This window comes from Cydia amplana, chromosome 1, assembly GCF_948474715.1.
Source record: "Cydia amplana chromosome 1, ilCydAmpl1.1, whole genome shotgun sequence".
In the NCBI taxonomy this organism is placed as follows: Eukaryota; Metazoa; Arthropoda; class Insecta; order Lepidoptera; family Tortricidae; genus Cydia; species Cydia amplana.
The window spans coordinates 7407036-7423650 of record NC_086069.1 but is presented as its reverse complement, the minus strand read 5'-3'; the positions used below and the strand labels follow the sequence as shown (position 1 = coordinate 7423650).

The following is a 16615-nucleotide window of genomic DNA, read 5'->3' as shown; positions in this document are numbered from 1 at the left end:
TTGGACTTGTAACTGTCAGACTGTCAATGTCATGGCGTTTTGTTTCTGCATTAACGGCTATCACCTCGCTACTTTTTTTTTTTAATATGGACTTGAGGGCGGTGTCCTCGCTACTTTGCTCGTTTATATATTGTCTATAGCTGGTCAACCAAATCTTGTCAGTAAAAAAAGACGCGAAATTCAAATTTTCTATAGGACGATATCCCTTCGCGCCTACATTTTTCAAATTTCCCGCCTTTTTCTACTGACAAGATCTGCTTGACCAGCTATATTTGCCTCTCTATCACTGCTTGAAATGCGAGGGATAGAGCGGCAAACAGACGAAGCACTATATTTATTCATATACTTACTCTGGCACCGCACTTTGTCAGTAGAAAAAGGCGGAAAATTAAAAAAATGTAGGCGTATAGGGTTGAACTCCCAAGAAAATTTGAATTTTACGCCTTTGAATACTGATAAGTTGGGTGTGCTTGAGTATATTATTCACCACACTCGCGTTCGCGTCTTCGCGTTGCAACTGTCAGACTGTCAATGTCATGGCGTTTTGTTTCTGCATTAACGGTTATCACCTCGCTACTTTTTTTTTTAATATGGACTCGCTACTTTGCTCGTTTATATATTGTCTATAGCTGGTCAACCAAATCTTGTCAGTAAAAAAAGACGCGAAATTCAAATTTTCTATAGGACGATATCCCTTCGCGCCTACATTTTTAGGGTTCCGTACCCAAAGGGTAAAAACGGGACCCTATTACTAAGACTCCGCTGTCCGTCCGTCCGTCCGTCCGTCCGTCCGACCGTCCGTCCGTCCGTCCGTCTGTCACCAGGCTGTATCTCACGAACCGTGATAGCTAGACAGTTGAAATTTTCACAGATGATGTATGTCTGTTGCCGCTATAACAACAAATACTAAAAACAGAATAAAATAAAGATTTAAGTGGGGCTCCCATACAACAAACGTGATTTTTGACCGAAGTTAAGCAACGTCGGGCGGGGTCAGTACTTGGATGGGACCGTTTTTTTTGCTTGTTTTGCTCTATTTTTTGTTGATGGTGCGGAACCCTCCGTGCGCGAGTCCGACTCGCACTTGGCCGGTTTTTCAAATTTGCCGCCTTTTTCTACTGACAAGATCTGCTTGACCAGCTATATTTGCCTCTCTATCACTGCTTGAAATGCGAGGGATAGAGCGGCAAACAGACGAAGCACTATATTTATTCATATACTTACTCTGGCACCGCACTTTGTCAGTAGAAAAAGGCGGAAAATTAAAAAAATGTAGGCGTATAGGGTTGAACTCCCAAGAAAATTTGAATTTTACGCCTTTGAATACTGATAAGTTGGGTGTGCTTGAGTATATTATTCACCACACTCGCGTTCGCGTCTTCGCGCCGCGATTCACAAGTGTGGAGGGAGCTTAAGTGTAAGGCCTGAGTGGACGCTCGAAGCGGAGCGTTCGGCGGGGCATGCAGCGTGGCGTCGGGCTCACAAGTGATTTGAGCAGCGTGCACTAAGATCGCTCCTATACGCTTGCATTTGTTTAACATGCACGCCGCACGCCCCGCCCCGCTGCACGCCCAACTCGAGCGTCCACTCCAAAGAGTAGTATAATATGGTCCACTCAGGCCTTACACTAGAAACATCCGAATCAAATTCGATAATATATATAGAGTGCGTCAAGCAAATCTTGTCAGTAGCAATGTACTGCAAATTAAAGTAGGGTAACACCATGTAACACTCAAAGAGCAGAATTGCGCTAAGAACAGCAGCAATGTATAGCCTGACCAGTAATATATGATAATTGTCAAGAGGGCGCTGTTATTCTCATGTATAGGGTGACAATTCAGTGTAGTATGAAAAAATTAGTTCCAGTGAAATTCCGCAACATGGCGCACCCTCAATAGATCCTGGTTCACCTATACATCGAACCAAAACGTGTTTATTTTTCCGCTCTTCATACGTCAGTTCGAGTGAATTATCATAACCTCAAATTTTAGTAATGTTTACCGTCAACGAGCATGATTGTACATTGTAGGCACCTTAGCTCTGCTTGAGCTCATGCATAATCTTGGTATTTCATGGTGACAGCAGAAATTTCTCTTGAAATAGAAACGATTCAGAATGTAAACAATAAGATGATGGCTGTCATTCACGATCCACATTCCACAGATAACACACAGATGACACGCGATTTTGGAATTATTCGAACACAGTGTTGCTAACCCGCGATTTTTCAAATTTGCCGCTTTTTACTACTGACAAGATTTGGTTGGTCTAGTATAGTGCGTCAAGCAAATCTTGTCAGTAGCAATGTACTGCAAATTAAAGTAGGGTAACACCATGTAACACTCAAAGAGCAGAATTGCGCTAAGAAAAGCAGCAATGTACATCGAACCAAAACGTGTTTATTTTTCCACTCTTCATACGTCAGTTCGATTGAATTATCATAACCTCAAATTTTAGTAATGTTTACCGTCAACGAGCATGATTGTACATTGTAGGCACCTTAGCTCTGCTTGAGCTCATGCATAATCTTGGTATTTAATGGTGACAGCAGAAATTTCTCTTGAAATAGAAACGATTCAGAATGTAAACAATAAGATGATTGCTGTCATTCACGATCCACATTCCACAGATAACACACAGATGACACGCGATTTTGGAATTATTCGAACACAGTGTTGCTAACCCGCGATTTTTCAAATTTGCCGCCTTTTACTACTGACAAGATTTGGTTGTCCAGTTATAGATCCGAATCCGATCTCTAGCGGTGGCGACAGGAAATGTCAATATTTACCTAATGTAATGTCTGGATGTCATAATTGTTATGAAAATCTATGGAAAATCCACTGCTTTCCTTGACATATCCTCTGCCTATGACAATGTTCTTCTCCCGGTACTCTGCAGGAAACTGCGTTCCATGAGAATTCCGGAGAAAGTTGTTCTTTTCATTAATAATCTCTTATCAGGCAGGAAAATTTCATTAAGAGTAATTAACATGCATGATAATTCAAAACTTGTTTGGAGAGGTCTTCCACAGGGCTCGGTTTTAAGTCCATTACTTTACAGTATATATACCTCTGACTTAGATCAGTCCATCAATCAGCATTGCAATATCCTCCAGTATGCGGATGACATTGCAATATATTCGGCTCATAGGAACGTCGTTGATGCGACCCATTACATAAACAATTCTCTCGCCTCTCTGGGTCTTTGGCTAGAGGCCCATGGTTTAGACTTGTCTCCTTCTAAGAGCTCAGCTCTAGTCTTTTTCAGAGGCCGAAATTGCCCTCCTATTAATGTGTTTTTTCGTTCTCAAATCATCCCAGTCCATAGTAATGTAAAATTTCTCGGTGTTATCTTTGATTCCAAATTATCATGGATCGAACATATTAAAAGTTCAATTGGAAAGTGTGAAAAAAATTTAAATATAATCCGGGCCCTATCTGGCTCCTGGTGGGGAGCCCACCCATATTCTCAGAAATTATTATATAACGCCTTAGTCAGGTCTCTTCTCGATTTCGGTTCTATTATAATTGAGCCGTGTCGCAAAAAAGATCTTAAGAAACTAGATAGGATCCAATCTAAAGCCCTCAGAATAGTTACCGGTGCCATGAGATCTTCCCCCATTAGAGCGCTTCAAGTAGAATGCGCTGATCCCCCCTTAAAGATTCGTCGTCAGTATCTAGCTGATAGATATTTATTCCGTGTTGCTCAATTAGAAAACCACCCTATCTTCCCAAAGCTTCAAATATTACAATCCCATGTTGATGTGAATCGGTTATGGCTGAGAAGACCAAAACCAAATCTTGTTACCAGTCTAGTTAGATTAAATAATATTGAGGTTCCCTTAACTAAATTCTCTAAGATCCCCATTTATACAGTTCCTTTCGAGGCCCTCACGTTCCAGCAGAAATCAGTGAACATTGGCGTCAACCGTAGTTCGACTGACGTCAATGACAGATTCCTGTCTTCAGTAAGAACTAAGTGGCAGGAATGGGATTTACTCTTCTCGGATGCTTCAAAATCTAACAATAGTTTAGTTGGATGTGCCTTCATTCATGATAATTTGATGACAACCCGCAAATTTCAACTTCCCTCAGTTTGCTCTATCTTCACCGGAGAATGCGTAGCCATTTTGAAAGCAGTTAAATATATAATAGAACTCAAGGTGCCCAAATCGGTAATCTTTTCTGATAGTTTAAGCTCGATCCAGGCCATTACCTGTAATTCTATCAAAAATTGCTCAAAAGCCCCTATAATTTGCCTAATTAAAGAAGCTCTTTTTTCTTGCCACTTGTTAAATTTAGAAGTACAGTTATCATGGATTCCAAGCCACAAAGGAATCCACGGTAACGAAAAAGCAGATGAAGCTGCCAAAGAGGCGGCTACAAATGGTAGTAGGTCCTTTTTTAAATGCTTCAGTAAGGACTTGGACGTAGTTTCATCATCAAAGCTACTTTCTGTTTGGTCGGATCTTTGGGTTTCTAATAACAAATTACAATTCTTTCAAATTCAAAAAAATATTTATCGCAAACCTTGGTTTTATAAACATAGGTTCAAAAAAAAAGTAACAAGTGTTCTGATTCGCCTTAGAATGGGTCATGTGTGCTCTCCGGAGTTTCTATTTAGGATTAATGTAAAAGGTAGCCCGGAATGCCAATGTGGGTATGGTGTAGGTACAATTGAACATATATTTTTCGAATGTCCGTTGAACCGTCTTTCCTTATACGATCTCTTGATAAAATTCAAAGTCTGCCTCCCCTGTAATGTCAAATCTCTTCTGGCTAGTTCTGAACCCAATGTATTAAAACTGTTGGCATATTTTATTGATAAAAATAATATAAGTCTATAAATATTTCTTATGTATGTTCAGCTATATGTGTTTATTGCTAATGTTATATTATTAAAACTATTTTTATAAGTGTATAATTCTCTAAATTCAAAATTCTGGGCTAAATCATATTAGGTGCACTCCTCAGTTTGCCCTTATATTATAACTAAACTTGACATTGGCAAAGTGCCCTGGCAGCAAAAGCCATTCTCACAAAAAAAAAAAAAAAAAAAAAAAAAATCCATGAAAAATCTGCATAAATTCAGAGATAAATTCACTCCAAAGTATTAAGGCAGGTAGTCTGGCAAATCAATTTTGTCAGCAGAAAAGAGGCGCAATTTTGAAAAATACTATAATATACGTTTTATTATTGAATTTCATGCCTTTTCCACGTTTAGTAAGGAAACGTATCCATCTGTAATACTGCATAATATATAGGTAGGAATAGTTAATTATTTTTTTACGAATGTACCTACTCAATTTGCGATTATATAGCAAGTATATAGATTAAATTCCAAAGCTCAAACTACTTAAAGTTCATTTATGTAGATGCCGCATACCTACGTGTTTGATTGGGACAAGTTGCGAAATGAAATAAAGTGCATTATTGCCATTATTGCAGACGTAGCTGGAAGGCGCTGGAAGGGCGTGCGGATCGTGGGAACAAGGGAAATATCAAAGTTGCTTGAAAGTCTTGAAGCTGCACCGTAAGTACCTATTGAACACATCCTTTGCCATATTTAGGTATAATATCTGGGAGACCGAGCGAAGCTCGGGAAACATATAAAAACTCGAAAATGCGCGTTTTCCTAGAGATAAGATCAAGTTAGTTCAATTTTTCGCCCCCGAAAACCCCCATATAGCAAATTTCATCGAAATCGTTAGAGCCGTTTCCGAGATCCCCGAAATATATACCTATATAATATATAATATCTGGGTAACCGAGCTTCGCTCGGAAAACATATAAAAACTCGAAAATGCGCGTTTTCCTAGAGATAAGACCTAGCTAGATCAATTTATCGCCCCCGAAAACCCCCATATAAGTAGCAAATTTCATCGAAATCGTTAGAGCCGTTTCCGAGATCCCCGAAATATATATATAAATAAAAAAATAAACAAGAATTGCTCGTTTAAAGGTATAAGATACTTTGTTGCTGTTTTTATTCTCTGTGTCATTTCAAGTAATACCTGCCCCGGATTTCCGAATATAAAGTCAAGTAAAACAATAACAATAACAATATTTTTATTCATAATTGAAGTTTAGCAGGAAGGTTACATTGAACCCCGCACTAGGCATGGCCTGTATCGCGGGGGTCATGATCATCACGTGCAGCCCCATGATGCCCGTTTGCTATTTAATTCCTATGCTAATCGGTAGTCACCCTACCTACGAAGCAAGAGGTATAGGTATATAGTGTACGGCTAGAATAGCTGATAAATCTCCGAAACGAAAGATAAAAAAATAATAAGTATGTAAGTAATTTAAAAATTAATAATAATAATGAATAAGTAATTTTTCTGTTGCTGGGTGTATAAATATTACGTTTTAATAAATATTTAAAAATGTAATAATGTCATTCTAATCTCTTGACTTTTGACCTGGTACGTAAATACGAAGGCAATATGAAGTTATTATCATAAAAATAATAATATATCATAGCGATTCATAGAAAAACTGTTTTCATTTTCGCCTGAGAAAAGATAAGTTAAACAAACATGTAGAAAATAATAATGTAGAAAACATATAAAAACTCGAAAATGCGCGTTTTCCTAGAGATAAGACCTAGCTAGATCAATTTATCGCCCCCGAAAACCCCCATATAAGTAGCAAATTTCATCGAAATCGTTAGAGCCGTTTCCGAGATCCCCGAAATATATATATAAATAAAAAAATAAACAAGAATTGCTCGTTTAAAGGTATAAGATACTTTGTTGCTGTTTTTATTCTCTGTGTCATTTCAAGTAATACCTGCCCCGGATTTCCGAATATAAAGTCAAGTAAAACAATAACAATAACAATATTTTTATTCATAATTGAAGTTTAGCAGGAAGGTTACATTGAACCCCGCACTAGGCATGGCCTGTATCGCGGGGGTCATGATCATCACGTGCAGCCCCATGATGCCCGTTTGCTATTTAATTCCTATGCTAATCGGTAGTCACCCTACCTACGAAGCAAGAGGTATAGGTATATAGTGTACGGCTAGAATAGCTGATAAATCTCCGAAACGAAAGATAAAAAAATAATAAGTATGTAAGTAATTTAAAAATTAATAATAATAATGAATAAGTAATTTTTCTGTTGCTGGGTGTATAAATATTACGTTTTAATAAATATTTAAAAATGTAATAATGTCATTCTAATCTCTTGACTTTTGACCTGGTACGTAAATACGAAGGCAATATGAAGTTATTATCATAAAAATAATAATATATCATAGCGATTCATAGAAAAACTGTTTTCATTTTCGCCTGAGAAAAGATAAGTTAAACAAACATGTAGAAAATAATAATTTAATTCATAATTATATTTTCTATCGTAAATCACACTTTAAACGTAGTATCAGCTAATATAAAACTTAATTCTACAATTTGGCATCGCTATCGCTTAGTGGTGGTACAGAGGGGCAGAGTATGCGGCGGGAGCGGTGTGGTAGACGGGGGAAGAGTGGTAGGCGACTGGGGTGGCAAACTTCGCAACCGGGGCGGCGTGCACTACGGGGGCGGCGGCGTATGCGAGCTTGGCCACGGGAGCGGCATGTACGACGGGGGCGGCGTGGTAGGCCACGGGGGCGGCGACCTTAGCGACCTTCACGGCAACAGGCTCACGGTGAACCACGGCGTTGAAACCGTTGTGCGGGTCAGCGGTGTACTCGACGGTGCGCTTGGTGCCATCCGGGTCAACCACGGAGTAGGAGCCCTGTACGACATCACCGTCGCGGGTTTCGTGCTGGGACTTGGAGTCTCCGGTCAAACCGTCTTGCACGTCATAGGCGAAGCTGTACTGTGGGTGAGCATCGTACTCCTCGACGGCTTTAGCGACGGGGGCGGCGTAAGCGACGGGACCGGCGTGATAAGCCGGAGCGGCGGCGTAGGCCACAGGAGCGGCGTGGTAGCCCGGGCCGACGGGGACTACCCCCGCGCTAGCGGCCGCCACGAAGCAAGCGAGTACCACAAACTGTAAATAAACAATTGATGTACTGAATTATTGAGCTAATCTGTAAAGTAAACGATTGAGATGTGAATTATAGTATGGACTGTCATTTATTAGTTTTGTCTCGTTTATATAAATGTTTACGTCAGTCAAACTTCGTTCGATCGATGGCTAATCAATTCTATCACTGTTTGACGTGATCTTTAGATTAATTTTAATTTACATAGCTAATTAGTAATTAATTAGTCACAGAAGGCGTGTACTCGTAGGCATATAATTATACCTTGAATGCCATTGTGTGGTGTGTTGATCGAATGTGTTGAATGATGTCTGATGAGAAGTGTTGGGAGCTTTTATACCGACGCACCCTTTCACTCGCAGCTGCACAGTGCACAGACGACGCGACCGTGAACTCCAGCCCGGGGCGATAATAGAATCCCGTATCTACTTGTTGTCCCTATTATTAATTCACAGTTCCACACCGGATTATAATTAAGTGCAATATTTCACCAAAAGCTTTTTTCACTAAAAATTTGTATACCACTCTGTTGGCTACCGTTCAACTTCGTAAAGGAGCCTCAGGTCCGCTGTTGACAATATAAAAACACAGCACAGGTGGTAAATGTAAAAATAGTGTCATAGAACAGAAAAGTGTTACTTTGATCTCTCCTAGCAGGGAAGGAAAGTGCCACTTTGATCCCTCCTACCAGGGAAGAAAAGTGCCACTTTGAGGGATCCTAGCAGGGAAGAAAAAGCCCTTCGAATTGTTGATGGGAAAAATTATGTGTTTCGTCACTCGCTGGCAAAATTTGTTTAACCCTCGTGGGCATTTCTCAGGAGGGCCATTTTTACGTGTCCGGGGCAAAAAGTTATTGAATTTACTGTTTAATAAATCTGAATTAATTCAGGCATGATCTTCAGCATATATTCTGTCTGGAACACTATCAAACTAATTATTTGTTATTTATATAATACATGAAAAAAATATCCAAATGCGAAAAATGATGTTCGGTGGGCGTGTCCCGCGCCCAGATTTTTTGAAACAAAAAATTATTACTCAAGATGGGGAATTATATCGAAGTTATTATCGGTATTCACGCATAAGGTATTAGTTAACTGATCATATTCTATAAATCAAAATAATGTGTTAGCTCAACACATTGAATAAAACCAAATTTACGATGTGTCCCGGGCTACTGACTGATTTCGGTGTAATTTACAAACCATGTCGGTACACTTACAAAGTTGTAGACCAGGAACTCAGTGGCTCAAACAAAGTATGCTTTAGTTGTGCTTTAACCGTTGAATAAAGTAGAGGTGCAGTCACAGTATACTAAGGTAGTTTTTTAAATGTTTCTCTGTCATTCGGTGGGTTTGGTTCTATGTTTTTTTGAGATCGGTGGTGCAATTTTCTCCCACAGTTTTAGTGTCTTTATCGTTACGCCAGTGATTAAGAAATCCTCGAAAGTACGTAAACCCATCATTATTACATCTCCTCTGTATCATTCATACTATTTCTGTAATTGCTAAAAAGCGATTAATTTTGACATCACTGGTGTTGATTTCCTTGGTTTCAGTGGATTTTTTGACCACCGATATCAAGAAAGTGATCACCGAATTCAAATCCTGCTTTGTAAACTAGTTTGTTGTACTTTATTTTCCAACTTATCACACCTAAAAAGTACAAGATATGTTTTATAAACGTAAAACTATGTACTTAAATTAAATCATAGTATAGGTAAACAAAATCACTAGTTTACAATGAGTAGTTTTTTTTTTCACAAGACGTATGTTGAAAATCGTAGACCCAATGTCTCTTTCTCTCTATCCGCTGTTGTCTTAATTTCTCTTCAAACCAATGGAGTATATTATGTGAATTTGTCCTCTGTATCACTTGTGGCCCTCCTACACCACGATACCTTGAACTTGAGCCAATTTAAATAAATGTAGTTAATTAGATCCCACTTCGTTTAAAATAACTTGTGTAGTTACATACTATGCAAGGTGCACCCACAAAACAAGGGATTAAAAATAAAGTCGCCTTCGAATGTCGAGATCGCTTCAAAGGCACTGAACGTAGGTAGGTACTGATCAATATTTCTAAAGCATAGCCATGAACACAAATTCAACATAGCCAATGTTTTAACAATCCTCAATGTCTGATGTATTTATGTCTAAATATCGGAGTTACAATTTAGCTCAAGTGTTTGACGGTGCAGGAGATCATAATGAATAGGTGATTAGATCTTTAAGCATTAGTAAACAACTTTAAATAGTTTTAAATTGAGGGAATACACGCTTTAAAACTCTGTCATTCAAAAATACTACATATTTTTAAGTCTAGCAAAATACTTGTTTTCCGTATTGTTTACATTGTTTTATAAGTGCATTAAAAAATTTTGAGCATTGAACACCACTCAAAAGTATCTTGTTTATCGGGTGTAGGTAACATAAGTTTCTTTTTGATGAGTGTGCCGTTGGATTGTGTGAAACAAACATTTTCTTTTTCATGGCACTTAAGTATGTGCGAATTTGTGGTCGACATGTCTAAAACTCGTTTCGGGACCATACGTACTTCGCCCTATTGTATGAGGATAGTCAATTAGTGTGGGATATCTTCTAGAGATGTTGTTTCATAAGCCGCAACTTGGTTATTTTAAAATCTCGAGTAAACAAAGGTACTATCTATTAAATTTATGTAAGCTATGCGATATCATTAGCCTCGCTACATTTTTTTTTATACCACATAGGTGGCAAACAAGCATACCGCCTGATGGTAAGCAGTCACCGTAGCCTGTGGACGCCTGCAACTCCAGAGGTGTTACATGCGCGTTGCCGACCTTTTTTTAAAAACCTGTACACTCCTTTTTTGAAGAACCCCATACATCACTTATCATCAAATAATAATGAAAAATATGAATAGATTATAATATAATTTAGATATAATATTGAAGTGTGATTTCTGTGTAAGCGTTTTTGAATTCGGTGAGGCCACTGACTTAATATAAAAGAAATAGACACACAAAGCAGAACAAAAACGTCAAGAAATGTGGATCCCAATGACGTTTCGCACCATTTGAATTGATGATAAAAACGCTTACGTAAATTTTCAGTCAAGATAAATGTTTCGTACAGAAAAGAGCTTAATGTCGTAAGCATTAAGTGTCAAATTTGCAAACATAAGTACCAACACTGTTAAAAAATTTAGTCCGATGGCACTAAACGTAACGTATTTACGTCAAACAACGTCAAACGAGAATAATGAACGAATGGAGTCACTTTGGTACACTTTAATATGTATTACTGTACAGGAAAACCAATTGAATAAATAAAACAAATTTAATTTAATCGGGAGCTCAAATAAAATTAATTCGTGGTTCAAATTCAAACAAATCAAATTTTTAATTCGTAAGTATACGTCTTTAAATACTAATTTCCTTGAAATAAATTCTACTTATTAAATAACTGTGTATTTAAGATCTACATTTACTCATAGCGCGGGTGCACGGGGACATTTAGATACTGATTGGATTTTTTTTATAAAGTCTACCTATACTTTATAAAAAAAATCCTGTGGTTGTCACTGTGTTCCGACAGGTTTAGCATTTACAGTTAGTCGATATAAGCCCTTATTGGTGGTGTATATGTCGGAAACAGGGAAATGGGCCGAACACACAAGTGCCGTTTTGCCTTGTTTAAAACTGCATCACCCCTATCTCTTGCTATAATTAAATAGCAGTCCACTTTGCACGTCGCATAGGTTTTCTTGAAAATCTTGAATTTAAACATAATATTATTTCTTATGAATTCCATATACAAATATAAAAAAATATTGACCTCACATCGACTCATTAGATTTTTGTTCCTTAACATCCCTTCTTTGGTACTAACAAATTAATTTATTCAAAACCATAAAATTACCACCAGATTACATAAATTATGTAATGCTATCCAAAGAACTAACCGAAAGAAATACATTCCATCCTTTTTCCTTGTTTTATCATTGTTATTTTTACATATTTTAACGGCACATTTCGTAATTGTTGACAACTTCACATTTGAGCGTTTCAAACAAGACTAAACGAAAAAGTAATGCATGATATGTTTTGACATCACTTTTGTGGGGCCATTTTTGGCGGCTGATTGGGTATCCAGTTCTTTATACTATATCAATGGGTGAGGCAAATTGATTTCAGTGCCTGCACATGATTTCGGTGTTTTTTAAATCTCAAATATCAAAAAAACTATAAGGTTCTAATGGAGGCCTCCACTACCAATATTTTTTATATTAAGGCTAGATTTTAGGAAATGAAGTCGTGTATCAAATAAGTAAAAAATAAAATTCGGCACCGAAGTCAGGCACCGAACGTCATCTCTGAGAATCGCCCTCGTGGCTTGAATCCCTCCCAACGTGCGTGATTCCATTTTTCGAACTACTCATTACGCTCGTGTTCAATTTTGGAATTTTGAGCGTTGCGAGGCCGAGGGTATCAATATTAGCACGAGCGGGTAAACAACAACTTTGCCGCTTTGTAAAACAAATATACCTAACTATTGTACGGAGCACTAAAATTACAACAATGGGCAAATAAATTGGCCATATATTACACACCTGGCTGGGGTTTGATTAGGTTAATTAAATATATACAGATAAAAAAAAAACAACTTCAACTTCAAACATCTTTATTGCCAATATATTACATTTACGTGGGATATAAACCCGGTAAGGGCATAGCAAATTAGTATTATACATAATTATACATAAGCATTAGGTATACCTTACTTATTATGCAGTTTCACGTAGGTACTATTTATTCCGGGACCCGGGACGTATCACTAAAAAACTCTTGCAGTGAAAAGTAACTCTTAATCCACTAAGTATTTTTTGTAAAATGGTCTGAAATGATTTGGGATTTCCTATTGGTTTGTGTTCACTTGGTATCTTATTAAATAATGTATAAGTAGATCACTATTATATTATGTGTATATTATAGGTGTAGGTACACCAAGAGGGTAAAGAGCAAAATTCTCGCTTGCCAACACGCAATGGAAAGGAGCATCTTGAAGTTAAAGAGAATCCAGAAAACACGAAATGAAGAAATAAGGTAGAAAACTAAGCTGACAGATGCTCTTCAACATGCACTATCCCAGAAATGGAAATGGGCAGGACATTTGGCGAGATACCAAGACAAGAGATGGAGTCTCCATGCAACCAGATGGCCAGGCCCCACGGGAAAGAGAAAGGCAGGAAAACCACGAAAAAGATGGGCTGACGACATTGTGGAGGCAGCGGGAAGGGACTGGATGGATACCGCTCAAAATAGAGTAACATGGCAAAGCTTGGAGGAGGCTTTTACCCTAACAGGGACCACAAAAAATTAAAAGAATAATCTTTAAGTAAATTGTAATGAAAAATTTAAAAAAATTGTGGAAATAAAAGGCTATAATAATAAAAATATTATAGAGCCTATCATTTCTTCTCGCCAGTTAGTTTGAAGGATTTAAAATAGCAGCCAAGGACCCTTCGTCTGGCCCAGAATGAAGGGCCAGGTCACCGCGTTCACTCGGCGCAACCGCAAAGTTCAATGGGATCTCCATTTGCATCTTTTTGAACTTTGCTTTTCAATCCCGTTTGCACGTAGCCCAGCTAGGTAATGGAGATACAAAGTACAGATCGGTCTGATAGTCAAGTCAGTTACCTAACTTATATATACCTACTTTTATCGAGATGTCCAAACGCACTAAGGAAACCGGGTGATCGAAAATGTTCTGAATGGCTCCGAGAAAAGGATGGCATGGTACGGCTGGGCCTTGGTTTGTGTTTGCTCGATTTGGCAGGGGGTGTCCTCCAAGATGAGGAATTAATGATGAATGATGATGTTCGTTAACCTAATTCCAAAGCATAGGGTAGGGTCCACTGATATAGTCAGTAACTTTAAAACTCTCAAACTAACGCGGTCATTGTTGATTTTCGGTTTTCCTTATGTTATAATACGGAATCAAATCGCCTTAAGTGCCACAGTGGCAGCGGCATTTTACCGCCTCACGCGTGTTCTTGTTACAATTTAAATGTTACATTACATTACAATTCGTTGCGCAAACCCCGCCCGCGCTCCAGCCTCAAGGATGTGCAGGAAAGTTCGTCCTGTGTACCTAAGTTTCCATTTCAGGGCTGTAATAGGTACCTAATCTAGGCACTATAAGTGGGCTTTAGCTTTGTAGATAAAGTAAAGAAATCCACGTGGTTAATGTCACAGTCACAAGTGTGTAATTAATGTATGCAAGTGTCTCGGCGTCATTTTACCGCCTTGTCGCTATTTGTTGCGCAAACGCCGCCGCCGCGCCCGCGCTCCACGCTCAAGGATGGTGCAAAAAGTTCATCCTGCTGCTGCCATATCAGAGCTTCAAATAGCTATGTCCTCGAGTAATCACCTAAGTACATATCATTCGTTACGAAATATAGACGGTTCAGTTATGTGTCAACACAAGTCGTAATAAGAGCGTGTTCTTCCTCCCTATTAGCAGTGGGGGACTATATAAAAGAAAAAGCAGGAAATAAAATACAACTCCACGGGCACGGGTTCCACATATGTATTGCTGACTCTTTAAAAACTCCGTAGGTATAGCTAGGGTACCCCAACCACAAACTCATACATTGTTCGTCCCCGCATATAAAAAGTACAAACTACAAAAGCTTAGTCACAGACGGCAGCAGTGCACCTTGATGCACAAAGTTCACGTTTTCACAAATTGCCCTGGCATTACGGCGCGGCGGGCGCTCTTTCGTAAATTGTGTGGTCGTATTGTCCGAATTGTTCTTGACTCTCAGCGATCCAGTGCATGGTCATGTGACAGTGGGAATATTGTAACCAGTATTTTTAGATTATTTTACACCACAGAACATTTGTATTTGTACTAGGTACTTATAAGTAACTCCGCTGATTATAGATTTTTTAAATCTGTATGAAGCTTCCTAGCAACTGAGCTGTACTCTGAAAAACAAACGACATAGGTAAACTTTATTGCCAATATTTACCTATTGAAATAAATATTATAGTAGTTCGTCCCGAACTGAGAACTCGCGGTTCGCGCAAAACTAGAGTAGATTCAAAGACTAATTTAATTTTCGACGGGATTGTATAATAAATGTGGAACTACAAGTTTTTTTATTTTATAATATTAACTACGAATTTATGTACGGATTTATGGCCTTTAAGATCCTCATAGGTACATATTTTTTTTACATAATCATACCAAAAATAAAGGAATACAAGATTTAATTTCAGTTAGAACTCTAGGTTCCTACACTCTCAATAGTAACATTAGTGATGATGTAATTACATAATTAGGCAAAGGTAACACAGGAAGGCAAAGGTACCTATTAGGCATATATATTTAGTTTACCCAGTAATATACCGTGAGCCGAGCAACGCTGAAATATAAAAACAAAGTTAGGAACTCTTACGCTACGTCTTACGTAGGCGAACAACGCGCGAACGCCGCGCGGCCGCCGCGCCGCTTCGCGTCTAAATCGCTCACGTACGAGTAGGACATACCTATAGGTACGTATATTACGTATCAACGGTTTGTTTCATCCTCGCCGCGCCGCGCCGCGCCGCGCCGCGTTCGCGCGTTGTCCGCCTACGTAAGCCGTAGCGTTACATAAATTGTCACTGACTGTCCTTAGTTGTTTTCTATAACTTCTTTCAATTGCTTGTTTGATATGAATCTTACTTAATTGTCACCAAAAATCACTGAGTTTGATATTTTAACCTTTCCAAATAATGAATTTGCATTATGCTTATTCATTGTTTGTTTTTTTTTGTTTCTTGTATAGACCACTTATCAGTTAATCTTATTGGTATACGTCATTATAGACAGGTGAAGATTGAATTGACCCCCGTTATGAATCCATATCTGAAACAATACTCCACCTTGACATTAACGTGGTTAATACTTTGTAGTTAGCTCGTAGATCGCCATCGATCGCCTACTGGCACTGTTATTCTTTAAACATTTATTTTCGAGTTGTAACTGTTGTAAGCTCAACCTCAATATAATCGGACTCCAGACTAAGTTTACTTACCTCGTCAAGTAGGTAATCAAATAAAAAATAAAGCATTGTCCCGAGGATTAGTTTCCGAAGTGGCCAAATTTCTATAAGAAAAACGGAAAGGTTCTTTTATTTTTTAGCGAACAATGAAAACATGTCAAGGCCTTAAAAGATATAGACTTTAGCTTTACATAGATATACTAGCTGTTGCCCGCGACTTCGTACGCGTGGATTTGTTTATTCATATTCATATTCATATTTTATTGATAACGTTAATTACATGTTAGGAGTATGTAAACATACTTAACAACAAATAAAAGGAGAACAGAAATACATATGTCGTGTCGATCATAATTATAAACTTAAAACTAAAATAATGCCATGTTTCGTTAAATAATTTTAAATAGTTACATTAAGGTTTTCTAATAATCCATATTAAAATATCTAAATTAAAAATAGAATTTTCCAGTGAAAGTAATGTCCCATCATGGTCCCATCGAAACAGTTTCACATTGTGTGTATGGATCAATGACACCCTGTCGAAGAATTCTTCGATCGTGTAGCAGGCCATCTGCAATAA

General features: G+C 38.2%; 2 protein-coding genes across 2 annotated transcripts in view; both read right to left on the bottom strand.

Moving 5' to 3' along the window:
• The window catches only part of LOC134647343 (S-adenosylmethionine sensor upstream of mTORC1), a 111335-nt gene that overhangs the window by 41534 nt on the left and 53186 nt on the right, over positions 1-16615 (bottom strand). The window lies entirely within an intron of this gene.
• LOC134647609 (larval cuticle protein A2B-like) lies at positions 7334-8329 on the bottom strand. Its single transcript, XM_063501971.1, has 2 exons — positions 8266-8329; positions 7334-8006 (listed from the first exon to the last, which is right to left on the bottom strand). Exons 1-2 carry the CDS (start codon positions 8275-8277, stop codon positions 7437-7439), a joined length of 582 nt encoding a protein of 193 aa, XP_063358041.1. The 5' UTR covers positions 8278-8329; the 3' UTR covers positions 7334-7436.